General features: G+C 36.8%; 2 protein-coding genes across 2 annotated transcripts; one reads left to right on the top strand and one right to left on the bottom strand.

Moving 5' to 3' along the window:
* The first annotated feature begins 317 nt into the window (after window positions 1-317).
* On the top strand, window positions 318-7,582 carry Rab23 (RAS oncogene family member Rab23). The gene is made up of 6 exons (XM_071587806.1): window positions 318-490; window positions 1,242-1,363; window positions 2,311-2,479; window positions 4,679-4,758; window positions 5,439-5,647; window positions 6,491-7,582. The coding sequence occupies exons 1-6, from the start codon at window positions 458-460 to the stop codon at window positions 6,640-6,642; spliced, it is 765 nt and encodes a 254-aa protein (XP_071443907.1). The 5' UTR covers window positions 318-457; the 3' UTR covers window positions 6,643-7,582.
* Window positions 7,583-9,507: 1,925 nt separating this feature from the next.
* LOC139690731 (BAG family molecular chaperone regulator 2) lies at window positions 9,508-14,736 on the bottom strand. The gene is made up of 4 exons (XM_071588253.1): window positions 14,618-14,736; window positions 14,292-14,531; window positions 14,095-14,207; window positions 9,508-13,589 (listed from the first exon to the last, which is right to left on the bottom strand). The coding sequence occupies exons 2-4, from the start codon at window positions 14,512-14,514 to the stop codon at window positions 13,272-13,274; spliced, it is 654 nt and encodes a 217-aa protein (XP_071444354.1). The 5' UTR covers window positions 14,515-14,531; window positions 14,618-14,736; the 3' UTR covers window positions 9,508-13,271.
* Between the last annotated feature and the right edge of the window lie 9,077 nt (window positions 14,737-23,813).

Genomic DNA, 23,813 nt, shown 5'->3' with positions numbered 1-23,813 from the left:
AGCCAATTTAAACAAATATGCAACAGTCACAATGTTCACTCTGTAAGCATTGCAACAGTTTTTCGCAATGTTCCTTAAATAGTTTTTCTATGGATCAGCCCATACTCCACGATCCAAATTCATCAAATCTATACGATAGAAAAAAACGAAGTATCTTACAGGCCAGCAACTTTCTTTCATTTTGGTGTCGCAATATATTTTTGAACGCCCGCCTTGCGATTTCGATCTATCGGCCGTAGCTATGCCGACCAAGTCGACGCTCTCTCGACAGCGATATATTAACGATGTCGACGTCGATGCCTGTCCGTGAACACGCAGAGATGATTAGTAGTACTGTGACCTCATAAACTCTAGTGTAAATTAGTATGATTGGATGCCAAAGAAGCAATTATAAGTGACAGTCGGTACTACAGCAGTGGCGCTGAAAACGTAATCGGCCTCTTGGCCGCCAGAAGTCATGAGGGAAGAGGATCTAGAAGTTGCGATCAAGGTGAGGAAACTTTACCTTCAACTGTAGTCCTAATGAGGACAGTTGAAGGAATGTCAGTGAAGAAAATTAAGGTCGGGATTATAGGGGTTTTTATTTACTTCTTCTGTATTTTGCATACCTCCCAAGCCTACCTTTTTTTAGAATACGTCGAAAAGGAATACAATGTATGATAGTGACCTTTTTCTAATTAATGCTAAATTATGGAGTACCTTTTATGAAAATTATAATGAAGCTATGGAGGTGAAAATTTGGTAGAAAGGACCCCGCGGTAGCGCAATTCAAGTGCCTGACCGCCTATGTAAACTTCTAATGCCAATACTTGTAAGTCTCATATTTCGAATGATTCTTGTGAATAGTCATCTTTTGCACTTGATGCAGTGCCAAATTGTTGTTTGTATTTCAAGTTTCTGACGGAGCGGCATTGTTCCAATTCTCTCTTTTATTCCTTAAGTCGCCCTTACTTATCCAAGTCATACAAATAATTTCAAGCCCCTCTGCCTGATTTCACTGACAAATTCTTATATATTGCCCCATGGACTCCGACAGCAAGATTTGGTGACCGAGTCCTTTAGTCAGTACAAAATGTCCTAAGTCTTGGAGGGGTGATGGAAATGGGTCCGATATAACATATGCGGATGGATCACGAAATTATTTCGCTCACTCCACGCCATAGATCGTTTATGTTGTTCTCTCATGTGCTTATCGTTCGTGGCTTTCTCTCCCTTTCACTGCTCCTTTGGTGTGTCAACAGGTGGTGATTGTGGGAAATGGTGCTGTTGGCAAGTCGAGCATGATCCAGCGCTTCTGCAAGGGGACCTTCACCAAAGATTACAAGAAGACCATTGGAGTGGACTTCCTCGAAAGACAGATAGAGTGAGTTCGAACCCTTGGCCCCCCTCCTTTGCTAAAACGGCGTCGCGCGCGTTCACTATTCCATCGATCCGTTCAATATCGCTTGTGGAATGTAAACAATGGCCAAATGAGGACATGACCGGTAATCATGCCATGGTCGTTGCTGGTGAAAACGGGCACATATTTTGGTTAATATCCAGTGATTTTTACAGTGTATCTCATCTCAATCCATTTTACTTGCCCACGTAATTACCTGCATGCAAATTTAAATATCTGTTCCTTGATTAATTCCAAAAAATCTAAAAACGTTTATAGTTGATGGTTAAAACACTACCCGAATATAACTAAATATACCTAGCCTGCTGCTATTTGACTATATTATTGGTTTATTTTTACACATTTTCAGACTTTTATTTATTCCGAAATGTATAAATCTATTAAAGCTGATTTTTTTTGTCAAGGAAATGTCGAATTTCAACAAAATAATAGTGAGTGCACGCCATGGAACTGTTGTGAAAATGATTACTGAATGGGCTTTGAATATTATTGTATAATTTAAAGGGTACTCCAGGGGTATTTAAGTAACTACACCATTTCATTTCCCTCTGTTATCGGCAGATTAAGTAAGTTAGGCATGCTGCATGATGCCATATATGGAGGGATCACACAGTTAAGAAAGTTAATTTTTCATGCAGAATGGGCAGTCTCTGCAGTTACCATCTATCCATTTCACATCCCCCCTTTATGTATTCCACCATCCCTACACTGCCCTCTCACTGGTGCAGCGGTGTCTCTCATTGTGCTCCAAACCTAAGGAGCTATTGCTAGCTCACAAAATATGTATTTATTGAACGCGAACTTACAACTGGTAAAAAAAATGTCAAGAATAAGCCATGAAATTGACTCATGTAACCATTACAACAGTATCTAACACCATTAAAAATTTGTTCTATCCAATTGATGACCAGGATTTCCCCTGGGGGAGAGTTAATACGCCTAATGTTGTGGGACACAGCAGGACAAGAGGAGTTTGATGCACTCACCAAGGCATACTACCGCGGTGCCCATGCCTGCCTCTTAGCCTTCTCTGCCACAGACCGTCTGTCATTCCTCGCGGTGCCTATGTGGAAGAGGAAGGTAAGTCTGTCACTAGTGGAGTCAATGATCTACTCCTACAAACTATTGTGCAAGTGAAAGAATATTCCATGGTACTTCCTTTCATGATGCAGACTGTAGTATAAGCTAAGTTTAAGTCTCAAAAGGTGTGTACTCTCTCCTTCTTCAATGGAGGATGACCAACTGGTGACATCAGAAAGAAATATATTTAAGACAGCTGGACAATTTGTAATAAACAGAGGACACAGATGTATTGCCTCTGAATAACTTTACGATGTACACTAATAGTTATCACACAATTGGTTTGATGTCCAGATTTTATTGTGAAAATATATTAATTTCTCATTTCATCTATCAAATAAATGAATAATTCTGTTTAAGCATATTTTTAACAGTGATCAATACTTATGGATTTGAGAATATCCCTAAGAAATTACAGAAATATACTACTGTGCTCTCTGCATAAGGTCAATGTAAAATTGTTCCCGTAAAGAGCCAAATTTGTTAGAAACTGCCGCAAAGTGTATTTAGTAGAATTTTGTGGCAAGTACCTGGTGTAGTTTAACAAGATGGAACTTGATCTATACTAATAAGAGACACTTTTGAGTTCTGAGTAAATATGCGGGCATAATTATATTAAACCCTTAGTACAAAAAGTCTGCCAAGTAAGTATGTGATGTATACATTTTACTTATGAAGATAACTCCACATTGTAGTTAGAAAAGTTTTTGTTAATTACAGAGCAGTACAATTTTTTGGAATTTTAATTATTATAGATATTCTAAATGGCCTGAATTGTAATTATTGATTTGGCATTAACTGGATAATGGTCAATGTCAGTAATTAACCCTATAGTGTTCAAAAGCCATGATTTTCAAAAATAATGCTCATGCCATTGATATACATTTTTAAGATGGAAATATTTTACAAATGATTTGTGGCCCTGTACAAGAAAAAGATAATAAGAGGGTCATCCGGAAAGTAGTACCCGTTCGTGAAATAAAGACACAAAAGTAAATATTAACAAACATAAAAATTTTTATTTGAAAGAGGATACTTTAAACTACTTCTCAACATAATCTCCAAGCAAATTAAGGCATTTGTCATAACGTGTGACAAGTTTCTGTATTCCTGCTGCATAGTCCTTCGCCGCCAGCTCATTGAGATACGCGAGGGACCCATCTTGCACAAATTTTTGCATAATGCAGATGGTGTTTAACAATTTCATGAACAATTGTTCGAGAAACATTGGGAAAATGCTCACAGATGTCATCAATTGTGACGCGCCGATCGTTCCTCACGAATTTGTCAACTGAGCTCACCAGTTGGTCTGTAATGACAGACGGTCTCCCCGAACGCTCATCGTCGTGTGTGTTCCCCCTCCCCATGTTGAAGTTGCGACACCACCGCCGAACAGACGACTCGTCCATTACATTGTCTCCATACACCTCCTTTAATTGGCGATGAATATCACATGGGCGAACGTTTCTTGCATTGAGGAATTTAATCACTGCCCTCACTTCACAACTGGCGGCGTTCTCAATTTTTTTAAACATTGTAAACAATCACAGAAACAACACAGGCAATGCTAGCGTCACGCAACTTGGCTCAGAGAAGGCAGACAAGCCACTGAAGCTATCTGACCTCGTCCAGCGGCTACTCGCGTCGTCAGCACTTCATGCGGCACGAACGGGTACTACTTTCCGGATGACCCTCGTATAAGTGTATACAATTTAAAATTTGTATGAAACTAAAAAACAGTAAAACTTTAATTTTATGAATATATCACCACCCATTAAGTGCATTGAAGGATATTATCATTTATTAGTGCAGCTGAAGTTCTCTAAATTTCATTTGTGATGTTACAGCTGTTCATTAAATTCTCTCATCACATTGTGACTGTGGTATAACAAATGTTAACTCAGTGCTGATGTAATCAAAAATCCTTGAGTGATGAAGTTCTAAATAATGAGGAGCAGCATTGATTTCCCTCATACAGTAATGGTCAGGGAAAGTGAAGTATCATAATGTACATCTCCTGATGATATATCCCTGTTGTAAAGAAAAGACATCTTGTATTTCTGAGTGACTTAGCTTCTTAGAGTTGACCATCTGGTAGCATCCCATTTGTTATTTTTGTGATGCATAATAATATGCAATCCATTATCCACTTCCCTAACTTGCAAATTTTTATTGTTTCAATGTTGTTTTCTCCTGCAGGTGGAGGAGGAATGTGGGGATATTCCAATGGCACTTGTGCAGAACAAGATTGATGTGGTTGACCAGTGTGTGGTACTTGAGTGAGTGGCCCTTGTCTCTTGATGCCTTGGATTGCATTATTGCGCCAGTTTCGGTTAACATGAAGGAAATCACTATGTTCTGTGGAGCATGACCACTTCTCTATCTCCCAATACACTCTGAAAATCTTGCTTTGATGTAGTTGAATTGAAGTTTTTCCTTCGCCATGCAGATAAGCATGAGACGATGCTCCATAGAAACAACAACTTTGTCTCATCAGTGATTAAGCATGACTCTGTGTTTGTACAATTTTTTTGTCGGCTAAACTGGTTGCTTGAAGGAAAAATTGTGGAACTTATAAAGCTTTGTTGTATCGCTGTCACATAATGAAGTTCCATAAAGTTGAGCCTAATACCTTTAAGCTAAGGGTAACTATATAGTTTCACAATTATTTGGTATGTTATATTCAATTAATGCTCGCTTTGCAGCAATTCTGGCATGCATCCATGCATGAAACAAAATCAATCCTGGTAATTCTATATATTAACTTAACAGAAACATGCGATTGGTTCTGCACATGGCTTCTTCTTCTTGGTGCTAATGGTGTCACATCATCCATATTTCTGATCTTTAAGTCTTGTGCAGTGGCCACATTGTTTAAATAAGCATCTGTGGCCAGATATGAAAATGCACCACTCTTCAATTGCATATCCATCATTTTGTGAATTCTTTTCATGTCCAGTGATGAGGCAAGTCGGTTGGCCCAGGCTCTAGGTTGCCCTCTATTCCGAACCTCGGTGCGAGAGGGGATTGGCGTCTCAGCACCCTTCACTTATCTTGCCCAGAGATGCGCCGCTGCCATGAGAGAAGACGAAATGTACCATGACAATGACAACAGTATCCATGGAAATGAGATGCATCGCCAAATACATGGGACCATGTGGAGTGTGGGTAAGTTGTCATTGTGAAAGTCCATAGAAGGGAAAGAGTTGAAGAAAAAAATTTCAGCAATGTCCAGGGTTTCATTATAGTTGAGACAATGCTTTTTTTCAACCCCTATACTGCAGAGTGATACAGGAAACATGATAATGCCTCAAAGTAAAATTGGGAGAGTAAAATATTGCAATTTCGAGGATTTATGTTTAGAAGGAATACTGGAAATTTAATGAATATCCAAATGTCTCATATTTGAAGGAATCAACATCGCTTTTGAAGGAATATTGGGGAAGTACTGTTTTGGAATAAGTGAATGTTATCACAACACACGTGTAAAATTAATCCTCTGATATATCAATGACCCTTGGGGATTAAAGTTTCCTCTGGAATTGATTGGAGAGGTTAGCATGCATGGACAATAAGAGATATGATACATGTTAGTTCAATGGTTTGATGATCACTTTGATCCCAAGGACAAGGGCTATTCAATGCAGGATGAATTGTGGATTATACGAATATCTTGGCACTGCATCCTGTTTAAGGCAAAATAATGATCGGACTTAAGACATATTTCATATTAATATACTTAAGTGGTTTTTTGGGGAACACATGGTGTAAGCAGTCATAATGGTGCAGGGAAAGAGTCAAATACTATGAATAAGCTTGAAAGAGAATGGGCGTATTACAGTGCTGTTTTAACTGCATGACTATCTGAAAGAAAAAATTTTCCTATGTTAAAATTTAAATTAAGAATAACTGAATATTTCCAATGCCTCTTACATTATTATGAGATATGCTACTGCAGGGAAAATCCCAAACGCTTTTCTTGGTGATAAACTAAAAAACATCTTCCCACAGGGGCACCGCAGGGTAAGCTGAACTCAAGTCGATCCCCTACCATGCGTGAAACCGTAGTGCTGCGCAAGGGCCAAACGGGGTCGAGGCGAGGCAGCTCAGGTCTTGCCAGGAAGCTGGGAGGGGTTTTGGATGGTGCTTGTCAGTTGCTGTAACAGGCCTCCAATGTACACTTCTTCAGTTTAAATATGTAACGTCGTAGAAGAATGAACTTTTCCCCTAGCTACAGTTAAGCACACAGTGTGGGTGGAGTGTTAAGAATATTTATTGCAAATTGAGTATGTTGTTATTGGCTACTGCCATGTTATTGACTCAAAAGAACATGTGCGTATGGATGATGCCGTTGGATACTCGGGTTGTTTTAATGTACATCTGTTTGCCAAAGATATCCATGACCTTTGAAGTGCCTAATATGTAATTCTCTGGATAAGTCTGATTGGGCCAGCAATGAAGCAAAGAAGAAACCGTGTTAAATTATATTGGTTTCACATGTGTCAGGCTACATGCCAGGGCCTACGTAGTGGTCAAGACAGTTATAGGACAAGGGCATGGCTTAAGAAAGAAACATGATTTTTGTACCTTGGCTGCCAAATCATTTAATGGTTTTAATCTATTCCGTCCATTGACTACTTGCATTTACTGTGTGAACAAGATACTACCCATTGGATTGAGGTATGGGAAACTAAATGCTTGTGAAATGCTTAAGTGCTGTGATGAATTAAAAAATAGCCTTAGTTTTTTATGAAGATTTTTGGAATCAGTCTAATTTTGTAACTTTTATTATGGTTGTGGGCATTTTAGTACACGAATTAACTATCCGGTTTTGTTTAAGTTCATACCATTCCAAGAGAGCTTCACATCTACCTTGCTCTTATAAAGCATGATTTCTTCTACAAATATGAAGTGGAAGAACAATTAGGTCCCAGAATTCAAAGTTTAAAATAAGTCATCTAAAATGTCATAATTTTAGACGACTGGCAACATATACTGGCATGTATTGAAATATATACATGCAAGGTTTTTGTAGCCCCGACTATATATGCCTAACAATAATGAATTCAGAAATTTAATGGATTTTCTTTTGAGCACCATGCAATATTCCATATATATATATATATATATATATATATATATATATATATATATATATATATATATATATATATATATATCAATGGATTTTATATTTTGATTATTCCTAAACTTAATACCTTTCCTAGATTGAGGTAATGCTACCAAATAATGACCACAAACTAAACTTCTGTCCCTTGACCTGCATCTATCACAGAAAAAGTTATTTTCAGATTCTTAAATTTCCACTCTTTTAAGAACATGCACAATGGATACCAATTTTGTGGACCTAGAGAGATTTTATCAACAGCTCGGTATGACAGAATGAAGTTTTTTTTCATCTGATAAGTAATTACAGTATAAAAACAATTTACAATGCTATAACAATACATTCCTGTAATAGAAAGCACACATCCCAGCCAGAACAAATAATTTTTCATGGAATTACATTTATTAACATTCAGTTGTGAGAGAAAAATAATAATGACTCTCTGTTGTGAGTCATGGCAGCTCCGTCCTGGAGATTTAAGGGAGGCAGTAAACCATGTGCTCTCTAGAGTAATTTGGCACACCAGGAATTTAATTCAATTCCCTTCTCAATCTAAACTTAAAATTATCTATACTAACTTGTTTATATTTTATATATAAATATTATTATTTATTAAAAACAGCACTTACACAAATTTTTGTGAGCAAATATTTTATTACATTACTACTTTGTACTTTTTGTAATATTTTGTTATCTCAAATAAAACTTACTAAATCACTGTTGTACTTTTTATCATCAGATTCCGTTGCACTCGCTGAATTTATGTTTTCTTTTGGGAGACTGTGGGTCAAATCAGCCCAGGAACTCATGGGCTTGCTTGGCAGGTGAAATGTGGAGCAGTTGACTTTGATAGCATAATCTGTGGGCCGCAGCTCATCTAAAGGGGGTTAGCATTGGGATGAGGTTCAATTTTGCTACACTTGTCTCACTTTTTACTGCAAGTCTCCCTAAAATCTTATGTCTTCAACTGAATTAGCTATACGATGGAAAGATGAGGATAAAACCTTATTTGAAAAAATTGTGGAGCTCCAATGGCAGCAGCTAGCTTAACACACTTTAGCAGAGCTGTAGTAGTTGCTATATATAATTTACTATAATCCTATAATCACATCACTGACCCTTAACTTTCCCTGTGATTATTCAACTTCTGACCAACTTATGAACATGTCTTAACTCTCAATTGGCAAACATTAAGTACTAATATTAACTATATTTGCATTAACTGGGTGCACAGCTTAAGCCCTTCTAAACATCGATAATGAAATAATTTCTAACTCCTATTATGAAGAAATAAGAAATTCAAATGTTTCATGCAGTTTCCCTGATCTCAGACTCTTTTTTCATGATTCCAGTCAGTTAACTGTTGTTGATGGTCATCACTAATATTGTATGTATGTCGACTTCTCACAATGGGAATCATTAAATCTCACTATTTCCACCATAGAAGTCACCTCCAATTAAGATGATCAATTTCAGTTTTAATCCCAAATAGGGCTCAGCGCTGTCGCAAAGTCTAGGCTTAAGAGAATTGTACATAATTAAGAATTCAATTTTGTTTACTATCTCTCATTTAGCTATTCCTCAAATAAAGAATTGCATTTCAAATCTGCAATTTCAGATGCAATACCTACTTCACATTCCCCACAACACACTGGCTATCTCATGATCCTGTGGAAACATCTTTGTCCTCTAATGTATGGTTAATTTAAGGTAAAAATCCCCAAGAATGTTCAAAACCTAATAATCATAAAGCAAAGATATCTTAAATGCCCCAGCAAAATAATCTAAAAGTAAGTTGGATGCCTTTGTGATGATTGAGATAGATAAAGTCACCAACACTGACGGATATATGAAAGGTAGGAGAGAGGTAAGTGTGGAAAAGCAGCAATTGTTAGTCAGAAAGGCAAAAGTATGTATTCATATTTCAGACAGATGAGCCAAAACTGCAGAACATTTTTCAATAAATAGTAACTTTCACATAATCAAGACAGAAAGTATACAAAATTCTAAAGTCATTATTTTTAACACTGTTTTGTTTTATTAACAATTTTTTTGTTTACTTCAATGCTCATCATTTCTTAGAATGAGGGATGTGCCATTAAGAATGAGCATGACATGTAATTAAAAATAATATACTTGAATGTGGAAATTTGCCATGATCACTTTTGAAAATGATCCAAACACAAGTCACAACATTTTTACACACAGGTTTACAAGCAGACAAATGGAGGCAATAACTAATTTAATCACAATAAACTGTCTTGGAAATTTGGAGGCAAATTTCCAAGAGTTTATTGTGATTAAATGTTAGTGTTTTTTTAAAACCACAAGCAGACATTAATGATGAGCTCTATAGGCCAGTTAATTGATAAGTTGTGCAAAACATGGACATTGGTTTCTAGAAAAACTGAGGGTATACAACGAAGATGAGGCTCAAGATATTTAGCAAAAAAATACACATCTCCAGGAATTAAACAGGGCGACTTTCCTTTTTATAGTTGACTGATCTCATCACTGGGCCATGCTGTGAACAAATTTCAAGAGTGAATTGGTGAGTTCCAACATCATTAGTGGCTTAACAAAGGAGGTCTAACTAGTGAGTGGGGCCTTGTGCAGCCGTCACTGCACGGGGCATGACGTTGTGGTTAAAATGTAGCGAGAGCGGTTAACAGTGATCAGCAGAAACATCATGATTTCGACAAGAGCCAATAATAACCACGCAACGACCAAGGTGCTGCAAGCTTTCTATTGTTTTTAAGTTTTTCTTCACGCTGACACCTAATGAGTTTCTGCCATGACATTTTGTGTATTAAAAATGAATATAGCATGTGCATAAAAAATGCTTCCACGCTGCAGTTTTAAATCAATTTACCGACACAATTAGGTTTTACATTTATGTTTTAAATTCTTGTGCTTGTTTTAAATAGTAAAAGAACGTTTCTGCAGTTGGCCTCTCAATGCAAAAATAAGTTAATTGAGTTATATTTTTAAGCAGTTTCACATTAAAGGCTCCACGTTTGGAAATCCCAGCCATACATTCCCTGGCTTTTTCTGTGAAGCCTTCGCAAAGTCACAAAAGCTCTCACGTGATCATAATTTGTGGCATATTTGTAATAAACAACCCAAGAAAGAAAATCAATGAATTTGTGGATGTCTGTTACTTGCCAATGGAGGAGAATTTTGCCTTGAAAATAGCAGCACCAAATGGGGAACATTTCTCCAATAATTTCATACCACTGTTCCAAAAATGAAAAACATAATAATGGCAGTTATTTTAAAGGAATTTTACATCTCCTAGTTAAGCCTTCCAATCTTACTGAAATTAAATTTTTATAAATCATATTTCCGGAGGGTTGTTCAACCAGAGATGCAGTGTAATTACCCAACTAGTTCCTACTTAACATCCCATATCTTCACAATGCTCAAGCTAACTTTTACCCTTCACAAAGCAAAATAAACATTTTTTGGGACATCCTTTTCATGGTCATGACAGCATTTTGGCATGATTTTTTTTTTTAAGTTCAGGATGGCACCAATATTGATAGAAGCTTCCTTTATGGTTGAAAAAGATAAGCTGATCATGTAAAGGCTGGATGAAATTAACAGCATTTTATTTCAAAACAAGCCAGTTCATATGAATATGGCATTGCATATTTTATGTATCGTTTTGGAATCATGATTTGTTTACTCTAACATTGTGAAAGCTGATAACATGTCAACCCATTACATAAAAACAAGTTTTCCAAACTAACAGGACAAGAGTGACCTTAGTAATTATCTTCATGTGCTACGCCAAGGTCCCACGTAATTCCAATTGCTTTTTTCTATAGGGGACCTAGTATATTTCAGGGAAGGGTGGATTCCCTTTTCTCCTTTCAAAATATATTTCCATACATGTATATTACACTGTTATCAATTTGTTGTATACATGTTTCAATATTACACTAGTTCCACATGAGGAAAATCTTTGCTCTGCCAGCTAAGGGAATGTGTAAAAAATCTAAGCATACTTCAGCATTCCTTACGTGCTGATGGTCAAAGATTTTGCACAGGAATGTGGATTTGAAAGAAGGATAGCCTTCATTACCCCCCAATTCAATGAAGATAAGGCAATGGATATCACAAAAAGAACCGACTAAAGATCTCAACTTGGAGCAGCTGGCTTAGAGGAATATACCCTTAAGTCTGGAATGTCACCAGCTGAACTGATGGAAGGGAGAAAGAAGTCTCACTCAGTTATCTCCAGCTGTGGACTACAAAAGGGTACCTGGTGAATCTCTTGAAGGTTTTAAAAGAAAGGATATAGCAATAAAAAACTTCAGAATAAAAATTGTGTTGATACAAGGTGACTATATAATATGTCAACTAGGCAATTAACAAGGAGTGATAGATTTTATATTTTATTTTGCCTTATTACTTATTATACTTTTACTAAGGGAAATGAGGATTTGGTGTTGATGGTTATAGGGGAAAATTGATGTCAGGGAGAGATAGTTAAAGTGCTTGAATTATAGTGACACTTGGTATTAGATTTCCTTTCCAGTACACTCAATTGAAAATTAGATCAAATATTTATAGGGATTACCTTACAGGAATCTGCCAACATTCAAAGGTAAAAGAGTAAAATTGTGGAACTACGACATTGTCCGATAGTGAAATATCTCAAATTTTGAAATTACATCTTTACTGGAAATGGCTTCAGACAACTATATACGGATATTCATTTTAAGTAAAACCTACAAATAAATCAATGTACACAATATAATTATAGTTGAACTCTACGTCGACTATTACCTTGACCATGACAACTGAGAATTTTACTCTATAACTAGAAATATCATATAAAACGATGATAAACAAGGCACATTATAATAGGAACACCTGATGACATGAAATGTTTAACAGGCAGGTGAACCTGCAAAAATAATTTTTATGTCCTGGGCAGAGAGACGTTGCATAATCACAATGCTCTGGTTGAACAGGAGATTATTTGTAAGGATTCTCGTACAGGTTAAATAATGCAAAGAATTAGATAGCATGATATTTCATTTAGTAATTCATTCCTCCATTACATTGGAACTATTATGCAGTAATTAAGAGCAAATAGCCATCTGTCTTAGGGATGAAACATGAAAGTAAATAACATACGTGAAAAATTACTTTCAATTATCCATAATTTTAACTTTGGTAAATTAACAAACTTACATGAGAAGAGAATCTATCAATTTCAGTCTTAGATACAAACAAAACTTATAAGAACAGGTACGAATAACAATAAAGAGTACATCCTCGATTTCCTGTGTTTGGCGGGACACTTAATAGACAATCTGACTTAAAATCATTACAAACTTTAAGTCAACAGGAAATAATGCATCAAATTAATCACAGTGTCTTATCACTTTTACCAGAAACAGGTATTAATGTTGCACAGGAAAATAAAATCTAAGCAATAATACAAGTCATAGGTACATTTCAAAATGGAATTAAATTTGGTTTACAAATTTTTGGCATGGAATAATGAAGAAATGTCTACTTAGGCTTGATGCAGATGGCCAAATCCTCCCAGGTTTGAACTTTGGTTATAGCGGCCTACCTGGTGATTCATCAGCTTAAGTTTCAAGCAGTCTCCAGGCTAAGGTGGTAGCACATTTTGGGCTCGGGGAATCACAGTGTCGTTGGCAATAAAGGAACCATCTCCCGTTCTATGTATGACAGCAGACCATGAAGACGTCGCTGAACCCTCTTGCGATCGTCAGGTGTGCATAAAAACATGACTTCCTCAAAGACGGCATCAGGGATGAATTGCTGCTGAGATGATGACGAAGCCGCTTCCTCCTCTTCCTCCTCTTCTGCATCCACCTCGATGGCCTTGCACGACGTACCGCGATTGCTGCAAGCACTCACATAAGACAGGCAGCGGGCACGGGCAGACTTCGGGTCGGAGCGTAACACTAACACCAAGGAATCAATTAACCTGTTCACCTGTGAGCAAAAATAAGGCTACATGGAGATATATCTCAATACTTGACCTTCCACCTAAACCACCTAGATTATTACAACATTCCTAAGTGATACAATACATTAAACGTTACGTTTCACAAATACACTACTACTCATGTCATGGCTTGAACATAGGATAATCACCTCTGCTTAACTAGTATACTGAACTTGGCCCACGACTCTCTCTTGGTCGGATCAGTAAATGTTCAGTTCAATGATACCAACAAAAGATTGAAAAATATGATCAAACCGATAAAATTGATGGAAAATAAAGTATAACTTCACTTGATAAAACCTGTAAGTATCTCTTACATTTCTTTCAAGAACTAGTATATGAAGTACTAACAACTACAGGCACCAAGATAATGATAATAGCAGAGGATATGCATTGCTAAACACATTTAAAATCTTAAAACAGGTAAACCCTTTGCCATCAGCAAATGTTAATCATTACAACAGAAAATCTTCCCACGATTTGGACACTCACTTGAAATAATGCATCTTCCTGCTGTTGATCCCGATGCGTGGTAACTTTAATATCTATAGCCGAGCACGTTCTAACCAGTCGATCCGCATATTCTTCAATCTCGGAGCTTTCATCTGAAAATATAAACGAAATGCCGTAAGTATAAAATCACCAAGGGCATGATGTGTGCAGCAAAAATTCAAAAATAGTAGGCTTACCAGTTGAAAGTTGTGCCACTAGATCACAATGTCGAATAGTATCCAGCGTTGTGAGCAGTTCATCTTTTTTCTCATCGAGAAGCAACAAATCACGCCTCAATATATCTACATGTCTATCTACTTCGTCCAATAAGTCAATTACTCTGTCCTTTGGAGTGGTGCATTTATCACTAGAGACTTTTTCTTCAGTTACTGAATCGGCGAAATTGCACTTGACATCCATTTCCTTGTTGTAGTATCCTAAACAACATATTTATAAGGAATTAAGATTCAAAGAAAGGACATTATGTGGAAAAATACTTAATGGATTAACGACAAATGTATACCCAAACTGCAGCTACAAGCTCAACCAATTTCCTTCAACGGTAGGCGTGCAGCACACATTTAATTGTTGATTTCAATTCAACTGCACTATCGAAGCTATCAGCGCCACCAGAAAGCGACGGTAGCGCCATCACAAATCCACCGAACCATGCAAGAATAATTATTTATCCACGATTGAACTTTCGAGTTCATTCCAAAAATAGACAATTTAACATTAATTTCCTGCCTTTCAGATCATTGAAGTACTTCATTTCTTTTTTGTAGTAATTAACTACAGATTTGAAAATAGCGAACTCTGTTACGATGATCGAGTTGACTAACGCACAGCACTAATTTTTTTATAATGTGGTAGACTTCGAGAATTTTCGATGTTAGACCATGAGTGTACAAATGTAAGAAACAGGGTTTTACAGTATATATTTGGATCCACAACGTGAAAATTTCCCTGTTTCTCGTTAAAGTCGCTGTAGATCATAGCAATGGTAGAATTAGTTTTTCCGTCATGACGTAATTGATAGAAAAATGTCATAGCATTGCATGCTAGTCAATTTTTTCATTCCAAATGACATGAATGTTATGAGCAAATGAAGGTGTTTAGTCATCAAGGTGAATAACAGCGCGTGAGTCACCTCATGATAAACAACTGCTCGATTGTCGTACAACAAAAGTTGAACATGAGAAAGTGGATGCAGAGATAATTAAAGAAATTTAACGTTTTTGTTGATACTTGAGTGCTAAACTATCTGTAAATGGCTGCACACAGCGTAACCGAAAATGTCTTGCTCCGGGAGATATGACTTGGGCTAAGACTATCGGGGGGGAGTAATTAGGAAAGTTCATGCGAAGTAAACTTTGATGCTGTGTGGACTGCTTAGCGAGGTCACTAGTGCAGTACAATACTCGAAGGATATATGGCTGTAGTACGTGCTGCCGTAGTGGAGGTAAGGAGGAAGAGCCGTTAAAATATCCAATACGGGAGTAGGAATGCTTAATTAAGGGAAAGGCTATAGAAATGCATTGTTAAAGCAGTGAAAGCTCCTACCCCTTGATTGAACGTGTCCATATTTCTCAAGGTTTCATGCCAGAATACAAGTATGGGGTTATTTTGGTGGGTTTTGGCAAATAATGTGGTTTGAGAGTTATGAAGAAGAATACCATATAAGTGGGCGACTGATTGTGGGAATGGTGAAAGTAAATGTTCATTGATTGACCCACCGAAATGGATGATTACCAAGGTTTTTAGCGGGAAGGAAATTTTGGAACGTGAGTGGTTAAGCTTGCTTATTTTTTACAGCTAGGATATGTATGAGAAATGTATGTATTACCTCTTGCATACGTAAATCACTGTGTGCCCTCGCTATGTCTTCTACCCGAGTCTGTACTCCCCAAAGATGGTGACTGGGCTAACTTACCAGGATCTGGGGTCCACTGTGGGCCCATTCTGGAATTCCATGTAGAAATCACTGGGTTGTGCTATTGCGTGATAGAAGATTGGAAAAAAACCAAACATTAATATTGATGAAGTTAAGGAACTTTGTGTTGCCCTAGTAGTGTGTTTTAAAAGAGAGCCTTGTGACAGACAGGTCATAAGATGCCTGAATTCCCCATTTAAAACTGTCTGAAGGAAGGTTGATTGCCGATGTTTTGGCACAGTGTAATGATAATACATTATAAGCATGATTGTGGTAAAGATACCAAATGTATATAGTAATTGGAGTAACTTTTATTCTCAACTTGTTGTATGACGACTCAATTGTTAATCTTCGATTTGTTTGGTGTTGACAATGGCCCTTTTTTAAAACCAAAATTGTATGCCCCTATAGAAATACATTCCGATGTTTAAAGTAGAATAAAACCGACCTCCACTCCCACTAAAAGGGCTACCCAAGATAGGCGTACATGAACAAATGGAGACAATAGATAGTGTAGTTGAGAAAGCTGATTGCACCAAGGTTTTGGAGTGGCAAAGATACAAGTCACTGAGGAACGAATGATGGACACAAGAGGAGGGGTGTTATGAGATTAAAGGGCTAACATGATCTATTGTTGATTAGGTCACCTTCATCAGGCTAAGAACAACTTTCATAGACAGCACAATTGACAAAATATGGGAAAGGGTGAAAAGAATGGAGGGAAGCAAGTTGGTGTAGCATGGGAAAAAGTTTGCAAGCCCTCAGCAGTAGTTAGTAACTAGCTTTTATGATATATCACATTCCTCTATTTAAAATTTCCCAATTTAGTGTGTGGGTTCAGCCTCGGTTAATAATTCCTCTGTTACTTCCACTCAAAAAATATTACAGTGAGGACTATTTCATGAAAACTTATGAATCTATCATTATGTATTATATTTCAACTAATGCAGTATTTCTCTCAGATTTTTATGGAGATGCATTTATAATTAAAACCAGGCAAGTGCGATAGTCCTACTATAGTATGTGGGGTAGGAACTGGTGAGTTGAAGTAGGATTCCAATGGCATTAGTCCAGTACAGTTGGGGATGGTAAGGTTACTCTTCTGAACCCAGTAGATATTTCCTTAAGGATAGGGAAGGGATATATTAATGAAATGAAAATTGCTAGTCATGATATTTTTGAGAGAGAAAATAATAAGTGACATACAGTGGTGATTAAATTCAGTTTCAGTGAAATTCAACATTATAAATCTTTCGCATTATTGGGTTAAGATGCTTATTTTCTCACATTTCCACTAGTACATGTAGCATACTGTTGATTACAAAATTCATAAATTTTCTGGGTTGCATTACATCAGTCTAATTTGGTGTCAGTCCTATATGAGCTCTTTTTAATCTTGGCGACACATTAGTGCCATGGTTTGATGACTGTGAAAATGAATTGGCAAGTTGAATGCAGGCAGACATTAGACTTGTGGGTTAGAAAATTCAATTGTGGATGTTTACAGACCCATGACATGGCCATGAAATCATAACTCCTCCCCCCCTCCCAATATAGAGGTCAAAAGTGAGCAGCTCTCTGCAATATATTTGGGACTGGACTTAATGCCCTAAATGTTCAAATTTAACACTTTGTTCATATATTAAATAATTACTTCGCAGAATGGGATATTTTACCATATGATGCCACAGACTACTATAATGGTGGATGTATATGCACATATTTATGTTAGAATAAAGAAAATTAACATTGCAAACAAGGTGTGATGGATGCCTCATGTTAGATTATTCAACTAATAGATCATGAAAGATTGGCAATTACAAAACCAGATTGGAGATACACAAGATGGCTGTTCAATGCAAAGGGAAATCAAACCCATACTCAAAAGTGGGATGGTACGCACCTAACTTAAACAAAGGAAAACGGCAACCTTCGAACCAAAGAACTGCTGAAAGAGAGAGAAAAGTTATGCTCCTCAAGGAATAATAGTTAGGATACGGATGGGAGCATCCAAAAGGTCTCACCCATATTTGAATCAGCCCATCCTTCAGCTAATAGTTCAGCCCATAGGAACACCAGAGAGAGAGGACAAAAAGAGAGCTTGTTAACTAGGCAAGAGAAAATCAGATTGAACATAGAACATGAGGGCCTATGTAACATTGAAGAAAAGATGGCCAGGAGACCACAAGTGGAGGACCAAGTGACACAAACATATCACAATGACAAATTAAGATAAATGCAAAAAATGAAAGCTAGGGATGCCACATTAATTTTGATTTCATTACACCCTTACTTCTTCAGATCAAGAGCCTTCTAACTCACCTTTCCTCAGAATTGAAGTGGAAAGCATGAATGCACAGCTTCCAAATAATGCTACCTTAAATAAGTGAATAAATTAAATATACTATATACTTCACTAATTTTTGTTTTAAAAAAGGATGTAATCAAATTTGTTGAAATGAATTCACTAACAAAGAGTTAATCATTACTTTTGAAAAAATGACCTTCCTCCTTAGAACATGTTTAGAATCAAACCTTGTCAAGGAAGAGAGAGGTCAAAAACTTAAATCAACTTTGTCTTACCATATATTCCATTACCAAATAAAAATCTCATGGCTTTTGCAAGATTTCCTTATGTTCGGTAGCCTTGATGGCATAGGAACTACTTCACACTAGGAGAAAGATCATCAAGGAGGGGAGTATGACAGGCAGGAGATAGACTGGAATACATTGACCCCCAAGGAATCATCTTTATAGCTTTTCAACTGCCAACTCTCATTTAGATTAGATTGGTTAATTTAGATTTATATTATGGCAGCATTCTGCACATGCATTTAGTTAACATTTTGGGTCCATGTCAAAATCAAAGGGCATGGTAGTCCAGTGAGCAGAGCGCTGGGCTACTGACTGGTGGACCTGAGTTAAGACCCCAGTGGATACCTCTGGGCAACCTCCTCTTAACCTTAGCTGCGACGTCAAGAGTACCAGATATCAGGGAAACCACAGGCGGCACAGGAAAAGGACCTGGTTATCCTACTCTGGTGAGAGAATTTCATGTACACTACATAGGTCCTGAGTGAGCTTATCCTAACTTTCAAACAAACATTAAGGTTGATTACTGTGGTTTAAAATGCAAGTTGAGCTCAGGTTATCTATTGAGACTTCAGCCAAATGGTTAATTTGACAAGCCACCTAGATATGCATCTGAAATATAAGGACATATTTTTCAAAGGAAAAAAATCATTGAATATTTTATTTATATTGGGTTGAAACTTGCAAGTCTAAAAATGTAAAATAAATAAATTTTCATCGCCCACAAGTGAATCCCCAATCACTGAATACACCCTCAAATAAACCGTGAAGGAGAATCTGATTGGAAGAGGGAACCACTCTTGAAAACCAAATTCAACAGCTAAGCATTTTCTCGAGAATATTCTGTTTCCAGGTCCATGAAATTTCATTCCACTGACTACATTCACTTTAATGCCAACAACTATGGAAACCAAAATTGGATAGCTTCCAGTCAAACATCTTATTAGAGGTCTTCTAGTTCCACACAGACACTTTTCTAAGTACTATCTGGCAAGTATTGGCATAAAATTTTTCAAGGTCTTCTTAGAACAGAAGGTTATGTGACTAATGCACTCTCAACCTCGCTCCAATAAAAACAATTCATTGCCATAAACATCTTGCTTTCATTATCTCAATAGTTTCAGCCTCAACTTTGTGGAAGTTCATTTTAATAAATGAAAAAGAAACACTTTGTTCCAATCCACCACTTTATTTCAGGTACAACTAGTTTCGATGCTACGGCGTCATCCTCAGGTACAAAGGAGGAGGTACCCGAGGCTGACGCCATAGCGTCGAAACTAGTCGTACCTAAAATAAAGTGGCGGATTGGAACAAAGTTTTTCTTTTTCATTTATTATCTCGCTTTCATTAGCTAGTTGACAAAACAGCAGGGAAATTTTCATAATTATATTAAGAGGAACTCAGTGATGTCCATCAATTTGCTCCACTCATATGTTTTCCAGAAATTGGAATACTTTGCTTCAGTGATATAGAGGTATTCCCTTTCCTACGAATGAAACACCTGATACATTAATCACTTTATTAACTTGTTATCCAGAAACCTTAACTTTGAATCAATGTTCATTTGTAGAGGTGATCGTATGACGTCATTCTCTGGGATAGAGTATGTGTATTCTATAATATTATTTTTCTTGGTGGCTAAAATCATTTATTATATAAAAAGAGCACAAATTAACATGTGCAGCACACATTCACATGGGAATACCGACAATAATCTGACTTAATGCCTGAATTTTAATATTGATTAAGAAATAGTAAATCTTTCAGGAAGGGTATATAGTGAAGGATGCACATGCTAATTTCTTGATCTTATTATGCGGGGTGTACCATGAAGAGAATCACTGCTTGTTGAAATATCAACATTAAAATATGACAAGGTGCTTCAGTATTTGGCAAGCTCGGCTCTGTTTAAATTACCTGATACGGAAGCATCTACAGGAGTGGGAAAAGTGGAAAATTGAGTAAAAGTGGTAGAAATTTCCTTTGTACAGGCATTTACATAACTAAAGAACTCCTTGGAATCAACTAATGTTATCCTGTGGGAAACCTTGAAAGTAATTAAATCTGCTAAGGTACTACATGCAATCTTTGTAATACCATTTTCATGAGAATGTACACCCACTGTGTATGTGTACATTATCACACGCACATTTTATAAAATAATTGCAACTATAGCTCATATATCCCTTTAAGAGTTCAAGAAAAGTCCCTCATCATATAACATCCGAAATCATGGCCCACTTCAAAACAAATAGCACAATTGTAAAAGTGACAGCTATTCCCATTCAGAAATTGGTGCTAAATCACAGTTTGCTTCATTATAATACTTAAGTAAAATCTATGGATTTTAACTCTTGATAATCCACCTGGTTTAATTCATGTTCTTTGGGTGGCAGGAAAATTAACTTGATTTAAGCATTTAACTTGGAAGCTGCATTGGCCTTCTTAAAAAAATAAAGAAATGGGATATCTTTAAGCAATATTGTTTGGAGAGGTTTAGTGTCCTGCTTGGCACTATGTAAAATTTCAAATAACTAAGAAAAATGCTGTGTGAATTGTATATGATTGATTGCAAGTATTGCTGAGAGCATTGAAAAGTCAGTGAAATAGGTATGGGATGAGAATAAATGCAAACAAAACAAATGTTATGCAGTTTTTGAGAATGAGAAAGGTTAACTAAAATATTCAAATAGAAGTTCATAAACCAGAGTAAATAGAAGTTGAAATATCTTGGGAGTGTTCTGGACCAAAGCAGTCCAAGTGGTAAGGACATAAGAAGAAATGCATGAGGCAAAGAATCTTTCACAAGGAGGAGGCAATTTTTGACAGTGACGTTGAGTAAGGAGGCTAAGAAATGGCTCATTAAAACTGCGATAATAGAGCATGGTTTTTTGCAGTCTGGAAACATGGTCATTGAAGCAGGATGATAGGCAGGGATTGGAGGTTTTTGAAATGTGGGAGTGGAGATGGATGGAGGTAAAGCAGACAGAAAGGAAAACAAACAAGGAAGTGCTTGGTATGGTAGAGGAAATGGGATTGTTGGGAGAAATCAAAAAGAGGCAGGAAGGATGGATGCAGATCTTTCATTGGCATTGGGTAGTTGAAGACTCAGATGGAGGGGAGAATTTTAGGCAAGTGAGGAAGGAGCATAAGTAGGATAGGGATGTTGGAAGGAATGAAGCACATACGTTAAATTGAAGAGGGGCTTATTGTAATGTGGATGTCAAAATGTTTTGTTCAGAGAGACAAGGGAATTATCAACGTACCTATCAGTAGCTTGTGCCCATTCAAAACCTACCTCAACCAGTCGATTACCAATACATAATAATAAAAATACATCATACATTTTTTAATAATGTAGACATAGTTGGGACAAAATTAAGACTCCCATGATTTACAATTCATTGTGTAGCATCCTAAATTGACATTTTTGACTGGGAATTAACAGACTAATAAATAGAAAGAAAGGTGAAATGCATTTGCAGAAACACAAGATAAGCACTGGCTGAATGTGAATGGAAGAGTGGATGATGTCTGGATTTTCACTTTCACATGGGAGGATCGAGGTCAGGTATTTTAAAACTCATCGACAAAAACAGGGTTTTCACAGTACTATAAGGTGTGCACAAGGGTGTTCTGAAAAGTTAACCGCCCATCACTACTTGCATGATATTTTTCTCTCTTGCTTGTACAACTGTGACTAAATGCTATGTCAAAATGCAAGCCATTCCATCCAGTAGTTTGCTGTAGACAGTCGTTTGGATCGGTTGCAGTGCATGTGTTGTTAGAAATGGAAAAAATTGAGGATTGTGCAGTGATATAATTTTTCACAAAAGACTGTTTAATACTGACCAAAATTCATTCGAGAACACTAAATGTGTGTCAGGACTTTTCTCCTTCAATTTACAATGTGAAGAAATGGCTGGCCAAGTTTAAACATGGTCGTGAAAGCATTTGTAATGATCCACGTGAAGGACATCCAAAAAGTACAACCACAGTAGAAATAATTGAAAAAGTGCATAATATGATCTAGGAAGATTGGTGTACAAAGGTGTGGGAAATCGTAAACATTGAAAGAATATCAAAAGAATGCATCGGTTACATTTTGCATGAGGAATTACATATGACTATGAATTGCACAAAATGGATGCCGTGCATGCTCACCATGAACCAAAAATGCATTCAAATGACACAGTGCTTGCAATACTTTGTGAAAAACAAGGTTGACTTTCTGTATTGACATGTGATAATGGTTGAAACATGATTTGTCATTACACACCAGAATCAAAACTAAATCCTTTCCGCAGGCAGAGGCTGGATCTTCAGCCCCATAGAAGGCAAAGATGGTACCATTGGTGGGAAAGGTCATGGCATTGGTTTTTAGGGAGCAAAAGGAATTTTGTTGATCGACTATCTTGAAAACAGTAAAACCATAACTCGGAAGTAATATTCTAACATTCTAACGAAACTGGATGCAACAATTTGTGGAAGCAGACCTGGTTTGCAGAGTAGCTACAAAACCATTAAACCATTTTCCATCAGGACAATGCACCTGCCCACCAAAGTGTCTTGGCGATGGGAAACTAAGAGATTTGCAGAATGAAGTGCAGGAACATCCACCCTATTCCCCAGATTAGGCTCACTCAAGACTTCCACATCTTCCAAAAACTCAACAGTTTTGATGCTGGTCAATATTTTTCATTAATCATGAAGCAATTGCAGCTCTAGATGAGTACTTTGCAGCACTTCCGGAAGAACACTACAAAAATGGGATAATGGCACTGGAACACCACTGGATGAAATGTATCAATATTATAGGTGATCAAGTTGAAAAATAAAACTTTTTTGAAAACATAAAATTGTCATTTTCATCAATAGGCCGAGAACTTTTCAGATCACCCTCATACATACATATGCACACCTTTCTTCAATAATTCAAGCAATGAACATTTTGCTATCATGGAACCAAGGCTTTTTTCATCGTCCTCTAACAGCATTTCAAATATTTAAAAATTTGAACAAAGAGTAATCAGGCATCCCACTAGGTATAATTGTTTTTACACTTTGTAATCACATATGATTTGAAGGCTAACTTTTACAACTCCTTTGGGGTGAAGTGGAGTTAACCTTAAAAGCAGGTGTGCAACAATTCAACCAGCTGAAAAACCCACAAACTCAATGTAAATACATTTCA

The sequence above is a fragment of the Hetaerina americana genome, unplaced genomic scaffold (genome assembly GCF_022747635.1).
Source record: "Hetaerina americana unplaced genomic scaffold, ioHetAmer1.1.p SCAF_3, whole genome shotgun sequence".
In the NCBI taxonomy this organism is placed as follows: Eukaryota; Metazoa; Arthropoda; class Insecta; order Odonata; family Calopterygidae; genus Hetaerina; species Hetaerina americana.
Note: the sequence above shows the minus strand (reverse complement) of the source record. Positions and strands in the feature narration are given on the sequence as shown.